General features: G+C 38.7%; 3 protein-coding genes across 4 annotated transcripts; 1 reads left to right on the top strand and 2 right to left on the bottom strand.

Annotated features, from left to right (window-relative positions):
• Positions 1-474: 474 nt before the first annotated feature.
• LOC145477715 (F-box only protein 38-like) lies at positions 475-4004 on the bottom strand. Its single transcript, XM_081455572.1, has one exon. It carries the CDS (start codon positions 4002-4004, stop codon positions 1713-1715), a length of 2292 nt encoding a protein of 763 aa, XP_081311698.1. The 3' UTR covers positions 475-1712.
• Positions 4005-4213: 209 nt separating this feature from the next.
• Positions 4214-8659, top strand: LOC145478132 (dual specificity protein phosphatase 12-like). The gene is made up of 7 exons (XM_081456058.1): positions 4214-4477; positions 5738-5851; positions 6455-6573; positions 6677-6776; positions 7135-7324; positions 8333-8381; positions 8544-8659. Exons 1-7 carry the CDS (start codon positions 4215-4217, stop codon positions 8657-8659), a joined length of 951 nt encoding a protein of 316 aa, XP_081312184.1. The 5' UTR covers position 4214.
• Positions 8660-9150: 491 nt separating this feature from the next.
• LOC145477981 (uncharacterized) lies at positions 9151-18059 on the bottom strand. 2 transcript variants are annotated; one of them, XM_081455864.1, is made up of 6 exons: positions 17865-18059; positions 16628-17266; positions 15288-15376; positions 13652-13861; positions 12973-13042; positions 9151-10215 (listed from the first exon to the last, which is right to left on the bottom strand). In XM_081455864.1, the coding sequence occupies exons 1-6, from the start codon at positions 17985-17987 to the stop codon at positions 10039-10041; spliced, it is 1308 nt and encodes a 435-aa protein (XP_081311990.1). In that variant the 5' UTR covers positions 17988-18059; the 3' UTR covers positions 9151-10038. The 2 variants fall into 2 exon arrangements, 1 of the variants encoding a protein (XP_081311990.1); XR_014048173.1 differs by having other exon boundaries at positions 10131-10215; positions 12424-13042.
• Positions 18060-18086: the final 27 nt, after the last annotated feature.

The raw sequence follows: 18086 nt of genomic DNA, 5'->3' as shown, positions 1-18086 counted from the left end.
AAAAAATTTCACTGAAGGAAAGTATAAATATTAAGGATTGGAGTTTAGACCAAAATGAGGAATATATCTGCCTGTCATTATATGAGATGTTGCCATGGTAACAGCCTTAATCCCAAAAAATCGACAACCAAAAAGTAAGCCTTATTTTAACAGTAGCCATACTGGTAAATCTCTACAGGGAAAACTTAAAGAGAAATTAACTAAGTTTCCTTTTCTATCTTGTGCTCTATAGGGAGTGTGTTCGTAAATACTCTAGGGAGACACCTTTAGTACATGAAAACGATGTTTAACTTGAAAAAAAACTCCCTGACATTCGAAAAAAAGCATGTGCTCTAAGCCATCAGCATCAAGCTTTCGACGAAATGATGGTAAGAGCTAGCAAAGTAGAGAGCTTTGTTAATCAAAATAAACGTGTAATTTTTCTTTCCTTTTCTTGCAAGGAGTAGAAACACTTTTAACAGTTTTTTCAGTCAGCGTGATGTTTCACCGACATGCACGTGCATGGATGTAGATGTAGCTTAGCTTGAGGGAAATCTCTTTCATTGTGTAAGTGCACACGCTCATTTGCATGCGCTAATGACATGAAAATTGTGCGCAGTAGGGATGCGCAATGCAATACTGATGAATCACCTTAAACTTGGAGAACTGTCTTCTTTATTTATTGTCTATAATATCACATATAATTTCTTGACTTTATCCAGTGAATGGTTTTTGATTTTATTTTTTTATAGCGTGACTATGCACACAGTCTATTTCAAAGCCTGTACGTTGAACATTTTAGACTGTTATTAAACAGTCACAGAGTTTATTTTTACTGAGGCGCAGGAACTCTATTTCATGTACAACTACGTGAAACATAATCAAACCCAACGAAAAGTAAGAACAATAATGTCAGCTGACTATAATGTGACCACAGAAAATTGCTGAGATTCACATACACGTGGCCACAAGTTCTGGATATCTCTCTTCCCTTGAAAATTTGAAGGGCAGGTTCCTTGGTTTAACAGTATTTTTTCACAAAAAGGGCAACCTTAATAATTAACCAAAATAATCCAAATTACTACCTTTGGGGCACAATACCTAGTTCTATGGTATATACCTTATTTGTCAAACTTGTATGCAATAGCATCACTAGGAAGAGTAGAAAGGAGTTTGCATAATACAACTCTTTGTGCAATATGTCCTTGCATTAGTTAAACACAAAAACATTGAACTGTTTAAGGCATAATGAAACCAGAAAATAGTTTACAACTGAGCAAACAAACACAAGAAGGAAATATTTTTCCCTCCATCATCACCACTCCATTGTCAAAAGAGCCAAGAACATGAGCATTGGCATCAACTGCCTGTGAAACAAACAAACACTTGCCGACTCTCAAGAAACTGCACACATAAACAGATTTCAAAGTCAGTGAAAGTGTGCAAGAGTCAATGGGAGAGCATGAAAGTTGGTGGTCAAACACAAACATGAACACTCATCAACTGGTCTTACAACTACATGTTTACATAACTACTGTATAATCATCATTATTTTGATCTGGTTTAATAACTTTCTGCAGTTGTCCCAAACAAATCCCCAAACAAGCATTTTTTAAAATTTGGAAGTTTGGAATGAAAAATAGAATCAATTCAGGAGTAATGACAGTCATTCTTAAATATAAACAGAACATGCTACCCTGTAAGTATTTTGACTGCAATATTCAACCACTAGACTACAGCTGTGAATGGCCAGCAAGGTTGTAGACATATTTCACATCAACGGTGTTCAAATAAAGCACCAAAATATGCCTATGCAGTCTTTGCTCCACTGAAAAACTCTCAGAAATTTCTTCTTTCAAAACATCAAGGCACACACTCATAGGAAGGTTATTCCGCAACCTTGGCAGTTGCCTATGACTTGCATGACTTAAGTACTGTGGCAAACAGCTGTCCTTGGAGGAAGAGAGTTTTCGAAGCCATGGGACATCTGTCATGATCTCAACAGGCCCACTAGAAAGTTCTCTTTGGATTCGATAGATGTCTCTATTCCAGGGAAAGTGAGGAAATCTTTCTAATGTGCTGTCTACAGGTTTGAATCCAAGATTGTCAATTAGCTCATTGTTGATAGCGGTAATGGTATCAACCCAGCTGTAAATAGAAACCTTTGTCACTATGCCCACAGGATTTCCCTGATCATGGATGACACAAAAATGGTAGTCAAGTGTTGATGAGAACAACTGCCGCTCAAGTTCAACTGGATCAAATGATTCTGTCGGTTGTAGAGAAATGATTCGACTAGTATTCACAGGTAAATTGTATAACTCATCTAATAAGCTCTTCATGTGCAAGACTGGGCACCATGAGAAGTTTGCACGATTCAAAAGACAGTTCTGGAACTCAACTTGGGACAGCTTTTTGCAAGAGTTGCATGAAAAAGAACAGAGTCTTGGGCAATTGATGATTGACAACTTGATGACTCCACATTTCCGCAAGGAAACACTTTTTATGACTTGCGATGACAAAACAAGTTTGCCTTCCTTATTAGAAACATCTTCAGTTTCACTGAGGTCCATGGATGATCCTGTCTTGAACATATGTTCAATTTGGAGGTATTCAATGGCTGGCAGCTGACGAAAAAAATGGGAGAAATGTTCCAAAGACAAACTCTTGCATTTGTGTAGAGTCAAATCACAGAGTGCCATACATGTTAAGTTCGGAGTAAACCAGAGTGCTGCATTCCGCAGATTGGGGCAATTGTACACTGATAAATAGCGTACCTGAGGAAAAACTTGCAAAGCTAGTTTCATTCCTCTATCAGACAATGCGGGTGTCTGCTCCCTTTCTACTATTAAGCCATGCTCTAGCAGCTCCTCCTCTGTATATTGCCCCTTTTCAGGAAAGTCATCAGCATATCCAAGATGAAGACATTCAAATCTTGGATATTCAGCATGAGCCATTAGCAATGCCGAGAACACTGCATCCTTCGTCAAAGAAGGCTGAACAAGTAATTCTTCTAATCGAAAGGCAGACACTAGCACCAAGTACCCCAGATCTACTTCAAGAGCATCATAACACGATGCAAGAGACACTCGTGTTAGATATCGAAAACTGCCTAGTCGCCAGTTGTCCTCAACCACATGGCGAAACACACCTCCTGGAAAAGGGACTCGCACCAATTCAAGACGTTCCAGTTGGGCCGCTTTTCCAAGTGCATGGAAAAGTGGAATACAAGCTAGTGGACTAAATGATCCAGTTTTAACATCACCCATGCAGTTTTTCATGATGAAATGCTCCAGCTTAGGGCAGGAAAAATCTCTGAACGGCTCAGGATCTGTAAACTTCACCCAGCGCAGTTGAAGAAAGCTTAAACTTTCTATCAGAGGTAAGGACGGTACTGTTACCCCTGTTAGAATCAGCTGAGATAACTTGACTCTACTAGGAATTGATAATCGACTTTGCGGAGAAATCGGAAAGTCTCCCCCCCGGTTCCGGAAGCCCCCGGCAATTTCCAAATTTGGATTGATAGCCAACATGGCATCCAACACTTGGATATTGGAAGTGCTGATGGATTTAAGTTTATTACAGAAAGTTAGAGCAGCAGTGATACCATCGACACTTAAAGTATCTGCATGCCTTCGTTGTCGTTTAGTTATTGACCGAGGATGTATTCCGAACACGCTAGTTACCTCTGGGCATCGTTGAAGCAGTCGTGAAAATATACCATCTGTAATGAGTGGGGACATTTCTCCGTACCACTTTCCCTCCGTAAAGTCGACCGATTTTCTTGTTCTCAAGTGGATTGTTGCGGCGATTGAAAGTTTCTTAGAAGTCGTCTCAAGCAGCAGTATTTCTCTAAGTGTCAAGGAAGACATGATCTTCACCAAGATCTCCAGAGACAAATGATCGAGTGAGGCTAGCCTCGCCGTCATTGAGTTTTCAACCCCATATCCTGGATAAAATGAGTTACCATCCATGTCTTTATCTGGTGGGCAGTCCACATCAAGCTGAAATTTCCTTTTATCCATTTTGTAGGATCTGGTAGTAATTTTAAAGCTGAATGCACTAGTACGGGAGATACATCTCTCCTCTTCCCACAACAAAACACTTCCGAGCAAACGGTTGGCGATCTCAGGGGGGTCGCGAGGAATTCATTTCTTACTACCGACGATTTTACGGAGATTACCGATGACCATCCGATATCATCCCGAGGCACGAGAAGGAAACATGGCGGACAAATGAGGATGTCTCTTGTCAAGGAAGGGATGTATATTGGAACGAGGGCTGATGCAAGGAATTTAGCAAATGCTAGGTTACCGGGCGATATATTAAGGATCCTGACAGTGGACATCGAATCGCTTCAAATAGAAGAAGACGGAGTTTTAACAAAACATGTTTCTTGTTTAGACGAGCCTGAAGCAGATCTTCTAAGTTTCTTTGACGATTGTTCTGAGTTTATCACCAGTGGGCTAAAGAACAAGCAAAATGTTATTGTGCACTGGTGGGTAAAATATTCAAGGAAGTCTAATCATGAAAATAATTAAGGTTAAAAATTCCTGTCAGGGTTGACCTGAAAATCAGGAAACCTGGAATGTCGGAATGTTAGAACACCGGAATTCTCTAGACAAAAATATAGACAGGTCTCAGGTCACGTATTCAGTGCGAGACTCACACTTAAGCCCTATCCAAATGGGAAATGTTTGGCAATCAAGCATAATCAAACACTGTTTGGTGACCAAGCATTTTCCCATTTGGACACCATGTTTGATTGTGTGGAATCGTGTTTGATCGTGTTTGATAAAATTTGAACGACATCAAACATTTGAGCAAACATTTTAAAACATTTTCTTGTTTGGTCAGCTTTGTCAAACATGTTTTGTGTGTTCTGGGCTCACTCATAGATGTCCTGCAAGCTTTTGGCAGGAGACTATTGTGTGCCTATGGCGTGTTGTTATACCTTCAGTTCGCTAATTTTCAATCGTCCTTGCTTACGCTTGTCCTATTACACACAGAGAAACTTATTCCGTCGTCCTTAAAACTGCCTGTGAGACCAACAATTCATGATGACAAATTTTAGGGAGTCTACCATAGAACATCGTCATTTTGCTTGTTAAATCATTGCTGGAGCACAACAGCAGATCTGGGAGACTTGAACTTCTAGTGTATTTACAATACTATAAACATTTTAAGCAAGTCGTGCCATTTTACACGAAAATAGAAGAGTTTGTTGATGCTCCCCCCAACCCCGCCAAAAAAAAACCACCCTTCTCAGGCCAAAATAAACCATTTTAAAAAATACCACAAATTGCATTGTGTCCAAATATAATTGTTATTTGGTTATATCATTTTTGCTGGGGAGGGGAGGGTCAGTATCTAATATTACGTCACTGGTATATCAGTAAATGTATAATTTCTTTTAGTATTTGGTATAACATATAAGTAGTGAGTTAATTTACAAATAACCATTCCATGTGATTTTTCTCCCTGGAATTTCCAGAATTTTCAGTTGAATGGTTTGCATTTTGGAAGTTCAACAATTCTCAGAATTCCTGGTATTTTTTCTTGGACATTACTGTACCATTTGCCCCCATTTCAAAAATTCTGAAATTTTTGGTTGAAATATGGAAAGGGCACTTTCTTTGATACCATTAGTGTGGTGGCTGAACAAAGTGTCAGCATTGATTCATCAATGAAGAAGCTGAACACCATTGTGAGCTGCCTCTACTTACTACTAGCTTTCTTTCTTCTTTTTGATCCATAGCCTGGAAGGTGTGTCCCGCAGTGCAACTGTTGTACTGGCACATGTCATGAGCTCAAACCAAATGTCACTGGATGAGGCAACAGATTTTATAAAGAGTGTTTATCCCAAGGCCAAGTAAGAATTTCTTTTGACCCTAAGAAGAGATTTTGGAGACTGGATTATACATGCTGTCTTGTCAAGCCTTGTTAGGTGGGGTGTATGCTTGTCTCTTGTCTGAATTTCAAACCACATGTCTGCACACAGTCTGCACACAGCTGCAGAATTTCAACACAAGTACATTGTATAATGATCATTCATCCCACAGACTACTGTACTTTTACCAGCCCCCATGTCACTGTTTGAATGCCATGTTGCTTGTGAGAACTATTTGCTACCAGGGCCTCTCTCTTGAAACTTTAAAGATAATTGAAACCATACTTGGTGTATTTCAAGGAATACAACTAACAACATTTGCAGCATACATCACTACCCATTGCTGCGTCACCTGGGTGAAGAGAAGTACTGAGAGATTAACTATAGTGTGTCTTACCCATTGGAACACAACACAAGGAATCCAGGCCAGGACCCCAACTCGGACTGTTCGAACCAGAGTCCAGCGCTAACCATTAGGCCACTGCACCTTCCAAACATAATTCTAACTTGTAAAACTCAGATGCATATATATTTACAAATTTATGCTGGTGACTGATTGCTGATTTTTCTTGTATGTGTTTTTAGTCCCAATGTAGGCTTTCTTGAACAACTTAAACTTTATGAAGCCATGGGAAATACAGCTGATAAAACCAGTCCTGTGTATAAACAGTACAGACTGCAAATGTTGGCCAGTCAGATACAGAGTGGGTGTCCATGATCTTTTGCTCTTCTGTTTAAATATAGGTGTATTCAGTCATTTTTTTGTATTATGCTCTTGCTAATTAATTGGTGCTACATTTATGTCAGGTCAACAGTTTTCCACGAAAGATCTTCTGTCCTCCCTAATTGATGAACTCAAAGGCAATACTGCTTCCAGTCACAAGAAATTTCAATGTAGAAAATGCAGGTACCCAGCTTGAAGTAGAATCTAAATTCAACAGTGTCCATATGAAAAATTGTTAATAAATAGTGAAATTCTTATCCAAAATCTTTACAGACTGAGGTTTTTCTGTAAGCCACATACCAAATGCCAAGCAAGCAGACACATTGGTTGAATGTGTGATACTTCATATCTTTTTTGTTCTCAGTCTAACTCAAATACAATCTCTTTGTGACCGCTCTCATGAACGACCAGCTCTAGTAATGTTATAACCATTCTTATCACTGTCTAATCTATATGGCAGAATTTCTTATAATTTGGTATTGACTGAAGACAGGAACTGGTGAATGTCCACTGTATAATTTTGAAGTTGATTCACTGGCAGGTTGGTGTTGTTTGGTGGTGATTCATGTATTGAGCATGAACCTGGAAGTGGTCAAATGTCATTCAAGCAACATAAACAGGATTTCAGTGTCATGAAAGATAATAACAGGAGCAGTGCTCAGTGTACATCTATATTTATTGAGCCTGTCAGCTGGATGCTTCCTTTACTTGAAGGAATAATTGAAGGAAAGGTATGTACAGTAAGATCTTTCATATATTCACTGTTATTTTCACTATCTACAGGTATATTTCAAACTCTCAACCAGCTCCCAGTTGGCTTGATAGCTCAATATATGGTACAGCACTGCACCGGTGTTGCAGAGGTCATGGTTTGGAATCCCGTCCAAACCTGTTGAATACATTGCTATTTTACTTTGTGGATTTTACTTAGCAATGACATTAGTTACTACTTATGTAGTTAGTCAGTCAGTCAACATGTCTGCATAAATTGTCTGTCTGTCTGTGTCTGTTTAGTTTGTTTAAAGGTGGCTGACAATAGTTTCCAGCTCTTGGATAAATACTGCCACTCTTTGCTGTATCATTCTGCAATGAAGGTATCACACAAATGCCCAGTTATTGCTAAACAAGATTTTGTTACCCTCTTTATATAACAGGTTACCATAGCAACACAAACCAGTTAAAACACCCTTAAGGTCAGCTCTAAGTATTTATAACTAAAAAAGGAGCTCAGTGACCCTCATTGTTTATTATTGATTTGTGATTAAGATAAATAAGATTTAAGTTTTTTTTTCCAAATTTTATAAAGGTTCTGTGGAGGTTTAAGGTGGCCCTGACACCCCTCCACAGATTTTTTTAAACTGTGCACAAAGTTGCTTCTTTTCATGCTTATCACAATTCAATAATAATAATAAAATAATGGGGGGGTTTACCAAGCTCTGTTTTGAGTTGTAAGCACTCAAAGCTAAAATTAAGGGTGCTTTTAACTGGTTCTACTGTTGCACCATAGAGATTACCAGTATTGGTTCACCGATGGCTGGGCATTTAGTTTAAGTGATACCAATATTGTAGCATCACTTGATAAACAGTGGTAGTATTGATCCATTAAAGTACAGCTGTTGGAAAAGTGCTGTTGCCAGATAAGTTAGTTATTCAGTTAGTTACTCAGTAGCCAAGTATCTTGGTTAGTTTGTTTATTTTAAGTTTCATTCCAAATCAAGTTTGTGCATGTTCGTTTGTAGGTTTCTTGTCCCAAGTGTAATGGAAGACTGGGATCATTCAACTGGGCAGGTATGCATATTAAGTTATCCATAGCAGCTCATTATTATTGCACGCTGGTTTCAAAAATTCTTGCAAAGTATTAAAAAGTTAGCAAAACAGATATGAAATAGTTCTTGGCAGTTGTAGGTTTTGTTTTAATTACAATAAAAACTTCAACTTTTCTTCTGTCAGGAATGCAGTGTTCCTGTGGAAAATGGGTGACTCCAGCATTTCAAATTCACAAGAACAGGGTTGATGAATCGTGGAATGTACCACTACCAAATAAAAACCAGCCTGAACCCAGCTGATGCTGTCTACAAGAATAACGGAACCTGTCACTTACAACAGAGATGTTAATAATTTATTAAGAATGTGACATATCTATGCCAATATGAAAACATAAGTAAGAATACTCCCAAAATTGGTGTTATTTTGTGATTAGGTATGACAATTGTTTCCAGTCCTGTAATGTGCTACACAGCCTTGGGTATATGAACACTCTTTACAAAACTGATACAAATTATGGAGGAAATGGTGAAGAAGTTATAACTAACTGTCCCCTTCATGCCACGTGGCACATAGGGTCACAAGAAGATGTTGCAGTAGACATTTATGGCCCTCTGACAACTGATCAACCAAGTTTAAGATTCTTTTTTAAATTTTTATTGCATTTTAGAAAATAATGCCTATACAACCTAGTTTAGATGGTTAATGCAATTCAGAGCTAAGTTTTCATTCAAAAGAACACCAGCTTATGTATCAAATCAGGATCCTTAACTGAGTCTGTAGACACTACCCTTTTCAAGAAAGATACCTGGCAGAAGAATAACATTGAGCCACTGGTGCTGTTTAACTAACGATGTTTTTGTAGGATTGTGCAATCACGTCATGGCTACAGTATCTAAATACATTTAATGCCTGTTTCTTCTTTGTCAAGCAGTCCCTACTTCAGTACATTCTCTTTCACTTGAGAAAATATAGCAAGAAAAATACTAAAATATGGTCAGTTTCAAGTGTAACAAGGCAAAAACTCCAGATGGCCTTGCAGGCTAACAATCTGTAACATCGAACTAAACTTAATATTAAAATTATTGGCCAATGCAGAAAGTCACAGCTCAGAACATAAATGCCTTCCACTTAGATTTCTGAACAACTCATTGTTAAATTAATTTTCCAGACTCCAAAAAGGCTAATCAGAACAAATAGGAGTATGCAATATTCAGGGTGCTGCATTAACTCCTCCAGCCCTTTTCGATTAAGTGACACTGCTATGAAACCTATTAGCGGGGTCCTATTGTTGCGAACAATATGCTGACATCACATATACAAGTTCACTTTTTTTGTGCAGACCACTAATTACCATGTTTGACAAACATAATTGGTCTTATATACAGTGGAATCTCCACTTCCGGTCGCTGTTACTGTATGCACTGGGATTCCATTTTCTGATTGATTAAAAAAATTCATCAAATTTACTGTGGCTAATCAATTATTTTGGCCAATGAGGTTTAAAACCAAAACCATCCATGTGTTTACTTATGTCATGCTTCCTACTTGTGTGCTTTCCTCCAGTTCCATGTTTCTGCCGCTAGTTTTGATTGGTTTCATTTCCTTGTTCTGCCATAGTGATTGGCTCAAGTAATACCTTGGTTTTACTTTCTACAAGAATTAACATAAGTACATCAATCTAACAAGCCAGGGCATCAGAGTCAGTTGTTGCAGGTTGAATTTCTTCATCTGTGCTCCTGCACTCAAAATATGCTCCAAACGATTCACAATGCCTTGGATTGAGAATGTTGATCAATGGCAAGAAGACAACCATCCATAAAGGGCTCTCCTTTTCTTTTGATGATGATGGCATCACCTACAGTGGAAACAGAAATAAAACAACTGTTAACTCTCAAGCTTAAGCTCTTCTCTGGAGTGCTGTTACCAAAAACATTTACTTTATGCTAATATCATAGGTCCGCAATGCATGCAGAGACTCATCAGAGCAGAGGGATGTTACAAGCTACAGATTTAAAACAACAAAAATGCCCAAAGTCTTTTTTACAGTGTTGTAGAGTCTGTGGAAATGCAGGTGAATTGGTAGTTTAGTCATATGCTGCCCGTTTTAGGAACCTTTCGTGTACTTTTTTCTCTTAGTCATTGATACTAAAGTACTAACCCGTATGCCCAGTAAACTACCCTTACCAATAGCGTGTATTACTCGTATAGACTCCTGGCACACCAGGCAACCCAAAACCCCAAAGATAAGCGCCTATTAATCGCCAAAATCAATCACCAATAATAATCGCTTCAATAGCATGGATACTGTTAGTACTGAAAGTGAAGAATGATCATCGCAGTTAATTTTCCAATTTAAGCAATCGGAAAGAAGAAGCCTGAAAAAATCAGGGCTTCAACGGGATTCGAACCCGTGACCTCCACGATACCGGTGCGATGCTCTACCAACTGAGCTATGAAGCCACACATTGGGAGCGAGGTCAATAATTGAGTTCATATCTTCCGTGAGGAGTGAAATGATGTGAAGTTTATATGAAATAATTCATATATGAACTGCGGTAGTAGATGAAAGTGAAGAATGATCATCGCAGTTAATTTTCCAATTTAAGCAATCGGAAAGAAGAAGCCTGAAAAAATCAGGGCTTCAACGGGATTCGAACCCGTGACCTCCACGATACCGGTGCGATGCTCTACCAACTGAGCTATGAAGCCACACATTGGGAGCGAGGTCAATAATTGAGTTCATATCTTCCGTGAGGAGTGAAATGATGTGAAGTTTATATGAAATAATTCATATATGAACTGCGGTAGTAGATGAAAGTGAAGAATGATCATCGCAGTTAATTTTCCAATTTAAGCAATCAGAAAGAAGAAGCCTGAAAAAATCAGGGCTTCAACGGGATTCGAACCCGTGACCTCCACGATACCGGTGCGATGCTCTACCAACTGAGCTATGAAGCCACACATTGGGAGCGAGGTCAATAATTGAGTTCATATCTTCCGTGAGGAGTGAAATGATGTGAAGTTTATATGAAATAATTCATATATGAACTGCGGTAGTAGATGAAAGTGAAGAATGATCATCGCAGTTAATTTTCCAATTTAAGCAATCGGAAAGAAGAAGCCTGAAAAAATCAGGGCTTCAACGGGATTCGAACCCGTGACCTCCACGATACCGGTGCGATGCTCTACCAACTGAGCTATGAAGCCACACATTGGGAACGAGGTCAATAATTGAGTTCATATCTTCCGTGAGGAGTGAAATGATGTGAAGTTTATATGAAATAATTCATATATGAACTGCGGTAGTAGATGAAAGTGAAGAATGATCATCGCAGTTAATTTTCCAATTTAAGCAATCGGAAAGAAGAAGCCTGAAAAAATCAGGGCTTCAACGGGATTCGAACCCGTGACCTCCAATGTGTGGCTTCATAGCTCAGTTGGTAGAGCATCGCACCGGTATCGTGGAGGTCACGGGTTCGAATCCCGTTGAAGCCCTGATTTTTTCAGGCTTCTTCTTTCCGATTGCTTAAATTGGAAAATTAACTGCGATGATCATTCTTCACTTTCATCTACTACCGCAGTTCATATATGAATTATTTCATATAAACTTCACATCATTTCACTCCTCACGGAAGATATGAACTCAATTATTGACCTCGCTCCCAATGTGTGGCTTCATAGCTCAGTTGGTAGAGCATCGCACCGGTATCGTGGAGGTCACGGGTTCGAATCCCGTTGAAGCCCTGATTTTTTCAGGCTTCTTCTTTCCGATTGCTTAAATTGGAAAATTAACTGCGATGATCATTCTTCACTTTCATCTACTACCGCAGTTCATATATGAATTATTTCATATAAACTTCACATCACTGTTAGTACTAGCGTACTACTAAATCGATAGGCGAAGATTGTGCATGTACAAACGTGATTATGTACTAAGCGTACAAACAACTGATGAACATATAACCACAAAAATCGGAATAGTACAAGTACTAGTGTACTAAGTGCCACCGTAACCGAAGATTCTACAAGTCCTTAATGTCTGTGTCAGGCTGTGTGCAGATACCTCAATTATTTCCTTTCCTCTGTGGAGGACTGCAGGCAATGGGTGCTTCCTGTTTGACCAAAAATTACTGTTGTTTGAAATTCCAAACTTTTCCAATGGTAAATGAAACAGCCTTTACTGGAATTCCTGAAAAACTCCATGAGCTATTAATACCCACATTTTTAATAAATGTCTTTACTGGGAATTTTGTTCCATTTGATTTTGTTCACGGAATTTCCAGAATTTTTGGTTGAGTGGAAACATTTCAGAAATGCAACAAATCTTGGATCTTCTGGAAACTTCCCCAGGAAATTTCAATGCCATTTGCCCCAGGTATGAGAGTTCTGTAATTTTTGGTCAAACAAAGAGCACCTAATGTTGCTTTGGAACTCTAAATGTTGCTATTGCGGGGGGCGGGGGGAGGGAGATCAAACAATGCACATAAATTATTTCTTAGTACTGTTTAATGCAAGGAAATAATGCAGTTATTGCAAAATGTCACAAAGACAAAAGAGTTACTGGTTATTAGACAACAAATACATAATATTTATCACATTATGTTCAACACACCTTATGAAGTCTGTGACAGTGAATAAGACCATCACTTCCAACTTCAAATACAGAAAAACCGTCCAAATATCTGCGCAAAGAAAATTGACAATTTAGTAACTATAAAGGTCAGTAGGTTGAAATATATAAATGCTGAAGATCAGGAGATACTGAAGGCAAATATTGGAAATGCATGATAATGTTCTTCTCCTGAGTCAATACATGTGACTGACTTGAGAGGAAAAATCAGTCGTCTGCACACAAAATCATGCTTACAATCTCTCTTTTTAAACTCATTGCCAATTGATGAGCTTGGAAAAGGTGCCTTGGCGGGATGGTGGAGCTGAGATATGAGCCTCAACCAGAGCATGCAAGTATCCATGGCAACCCTGAGAGCCGCAACCACCAGGCACTGTCACACTGACAGAGTTAGTGGAGATGCTAATACCACCCCATATACTTACCAGGTGAGGGAGACACAGCACGCCCCAAGCATGAATGGTACTCAAGACAAACTGCGCAGTCACACTGTCACAGCTGGCAAGCAAAAGATGTGAGCCCTGCAAAACCCCATATGAGACCCCTCAGAGCATGGTCGCCCTGACAGACTGCTGGCCAGCATTGGGTCGACTCAAACTTTGCATAAATTACATTTAGCCACATGAAAGGAAAATGCAGCTAGCTAAAGGTATTTTTGTACCTATAACCATCTGCATCAACCTTGATCCTTCTTCCGATGTATGGAACTGCTGTTCTGATCAATGGTATTCCTTTTATTCTCCAGCGAACTTTAATTGCTGCTTCATTGGGATGTTTAGTGATCTTCAGGACCTCAACAGACAGCTCAGACATACAGCTCAACATTAACAATCTTAGACCACTTATCTGGCTTCTGTAAGGGTAGATTCCACTGAATACAAAGGATGCAAAAATGTTACAAATACAGTCAGATCACTAATAATAAAGCTTAGCAGTGAGAGAAGTTAGAGAAAAAACACATGAGTGACCTCTAGGCTTGTAAATTTCATTCTCATCACATCATCCAAACAAAATAGGGACTATATGTAAAACCATCAATGCACCTTCAATGTATTGTGCACCTAAGTAAAATATGGAAAATATCAGACAAACCCATGGTAACATAGAACAGACACATGTCTCAGATATGTGATTCATCTAGATTGCGATTAATACAAGACAAACAAAACAGATTGAACTTTATGAAACTGTGAACCACACTAAACTGAAAATTGCAATCATGCAACCAGCAATCTCTCTTACAATTTGTTTTGGTCGATGCACAAGTTTTTAGCCTCTTCCAGGCGTTCAGTTAGTTGGGGTGCAGCATGGAAAAATAAAAAAAACATGGTGAGAGGAAGCGAAAGAACGCCTGTGGGCAAATGTAACAAAAGGTCATTCCGGGTATACCAGAATCTGGTATACCCTCTGATTGGTCAATTTTGACAGATTTTGTCAACACTCGAGCATTACTGACACGAGATATGTGATATGGCGGCATAACATGACCTTTCAACGAGTGACATGGGGTTCAAATCTGTGATAAACAACACACTAAGAGATTTTCCCCAAGGACTCCCAAGCGGAGTGCCTTCGCGAAGAACAGAAGGATTGATAAAAATATGGTCAATGAAAGATGTCCTTGCAATGCTTCCCACCGGTTTTGGAAAGAGTTTAGTCTTTCAACTCTTTCCATGAGTTTCAACATAAGGTTGACAACTGAAAGCCACAAGCTGGCGGTCATGTTACGGGTCCCTGTAGGCGGTCTATAAGTAGGCGGAAGGACCTTTTGTTAAGTTTGCCCACAGGTGTTCTTTCGCTTCCTCTCACCGCGCTTTTTTTATTTTTGTACGCTGTTTTTCAAACTGCACCCCAACTAACTGAACGCCTGGAAGAGGCTAACAAGTTTTATGCATCTTATATTTACCTGCTCAATGTTAGATGCATAACACGTGCCAAATAGAAGCATCAATCATAAGCAGCATGAAGCAACATCCATAAAATGACTATTTAACAATTAGACCCATAGCCCATGAGGTGAAGCCAAATGGGCTATTGACCCATGGCTCTTGAGGGCAAAGGGTCTAATTGTTTTAGTATCACCCAACTAGTCGGACAGAAAAGGCAATAATGAAGTTAGCAAATGCAAGTTAAAGAAATATTTATTTGGGAATAAAACAAAAGAAAGCGTCATGCTCGATTGTGCCAATTTCGCTACTTGAGGACTACTACTAATAGTCCTCTAGTAGCGTAACCAATTAAAACGCAGGATTTGCATTAGTCCACTAGTTGGGTGATACTAAATATATTCAACTTACTGTGTTGTGATTCCAGTGATGTTGTTCACAAATTTAACTTTCTTGTGATATATATCATAATTAGGTGTCTTCAGAAAAAATTCTGGAATCTAAAATATATTGAAACAATCAATAAAAATAACAAATCTGCCAATAGCAGGTTGTTACTAACTACTTATTGACCAAGAGTGAGGTCTTTACGAGAAAATCTCAGACCAAGGTTTGAGATTTTCCCATAAAGACCAAACATTTGAGGTTAATATTAAGTAGTTTATTTAATATATGGCTTTTTGCTTGGTGTTTGCAGGCCTGTAATCAGCCCATGAGCATTATGGGAGGATAATGCCCTAGGTAGTATTAGCCAATTAGAGCACGTGTTTTATTGGCTTCAAACGCAAGTCATAATACAAAAATAAAATACAATAATCAATATTATTATTATTACGTTCAGGCTGTTAATTTTAACCTGTCTGGTTACTGATTGCAAAAAACTCATTGCACATTTTGGAGCCAGTTGGCATTTTTTCCCTTTTGGGATGCCATGATAAGATAGGTTTGGGCAAAACTAACAATGCCAGATTTGGATCTTGCAAAGTTGGAATTCACTTGAAACACTGCCACAGGATAATTTACAGGCTATATCACCTGAACAGGGCCTCATTCTAATCCAGGAGTATGAACCACAAACAAGTAAAACCCTTGTACACAACCAAAGTGCACTAGGCTATGTGCCTTACCATTACAACTTTTTGACCTCTTCTTATGACTTCCATTTCAAATGGCCAATCAAACTATGATAACTTGCCATTGGTTTCAAACGTTCGCAGGTTGGGATTTTTGAAATTCCCATGTTGGTGGTGAATTTGACAATTTAACATCTCTGCTCTCAACAGTTCCCATGTTTTGAGCCAGCAAAAAATTGTGAAAAAGATATCAAAATTTAGTCACAACAAAAACTTTCACAGATGGCAACAGTACAGTGCATAGCACTGTAATAATTATTCCTGTCAAGACTAACAGTTACTGATAGAGCAAATAATGAAAGATATGCTAGTACAATGAAAGGTAAATATCACAAGCAATCCAAATTACAAGGTCTTAAGTGACCCTCCAACAATCCAACCTTGAAAAAAAAAAATGCAGACTAAAACTGACTTTCAGACTACAGATTGTAAGAAATAATATAAGATTTGTTAGAATAGAAAGAAACCACAGGTTTAGTGCTGCATTATGTGAAATATAGAATGATTTAATCTGCAAATTACCAGTCTATAAATCACTTATTGCAGCTTACATTTTGTAATGGTTGGCTATTAGGCCAGAATGCACAGAACTGCCTGCCGCTCACTGTAGCACCTCACCTCCTCCCTCAGTACAAGCAATATTGATGACAGCTGGGTGGGGTCTGGTCCACTCCTGGAATCTTTTTTGACATCTGTCTTTTTAACATCCTTTCCAGCACTGCAAAAGTCTGTGAACAATACTGCTGCTTTTGAAGTAGACTTGTTTATTGATTGATTTGAGTGGAAAATTTGAGAAATTTGTTCCTTTGGTTCTGGCAGACCAGGGTTTTGTTCTTTCCAAGATCTGTGAACACTGATTGAACATGTTTGTCTGTTTTTCTGTTTTCCTGCTGGAGTCTTGAATGGCTTCTCCTCCTCTTGCAGAGTAGAAGAGTTGAACAGATATTCTCTATAGTTAAGCAAGGGTCTCCCAGTGAAAGCATCTTCTTTAAATATCATTAATACCATCTGCTTATGATCCATCAGTGGGTCATAATTCAATCTAGCCATCAGTGGTGATAAGTCCTTTGAATTTTTATATGTCTCTTTATTTTGCCCCCAAGACTTCACTGGTTGGGATTTCCTCTGCTGATGGGAAACTTTTCCTTTTCCATTAAAAGAGAACAATCCCTGAACAGGTTTGGCCTCATTTCCTTGGACTCTTCTTTTCTCAGTTTTTGTGCTCTTGTTGAATATAAAGATGCATGGTCGTTGAACCTAACACAACAAAAACAGAACAGATCATGCATACAAATTTCAAGACTTCCAACAAGCATTGAACAATATAATATTTTAATAGAAATTTTTAGGGGGGAAAGGGGTGCAACTAGTCGTTCACTAATTTCGCTCATGTCCAAAATGTGCTCTTCACGTGTTACCAATAAGCCATGCGTAAAAAAATGTATGTTATTGAGCTAAGAAAGAACAATTATAGCAGCAAACATTTACCTGTAGGATAGAAATGCAAGACTCGAAGTTCTGACGCGACGGTCAGGCAATCATATATACCAAAAGAAAGTAATATCATAATTTGCACTAAACCTTCAACAAATTGGCTGCAATCACTTGCACAGATTTAATAATATCAAGAACTCTACTTGAGCAAGCATGTATGAAGCCGATACACAGACCTGCGCATTAACAAGAATATTTTGAGCTGAATTGTACCATCCAATTTGATCGGATCTAGAAGGTTACTACACATTGCATGTATTCTACTACTAATAACGCTGAACCAAAAGAAACTTTAAGCGGTACATGTACATTTTACAGATGTTTGGCAAAAGTAAATAAACAACACTACGCACGTACGTACATCGTAAGGTTGCACTGCAAGCTGCGAATGCACGTAACATGCGACCGTCGATGGCGGCGAAATTCGCACGTATTTACACAAGAACTTTGGAGACTTCAAAAGACCTGAAGATGTCAAGGCCATGCTTCTTTACACGGATGTAATCACTGTCCCATGCAATTGAAAGGCGCTCTTGCAGAACATGGCGGAACAGGAGGAAATATATTAGAACCGCGGAAACCC

The sequence above is a fragment of the Orbicella franksi genome, chromosome 1, assembly GCF_964199315.1.
Source record: "Orbicella franksi chromosome 1, jaOrbFran1.1, whole genome shotgun sequence".
In the NCBI taxonomy this organism is placed as follows: Eukaryota; Metazoa; Cnidaria; class Anthozoa; order Scleractinia; family Merulinidae; genus Orbicella; species Orbicella franksi.
This window is presented reverse-complemented; position numbering and strand designations above follow the sequence as displayed.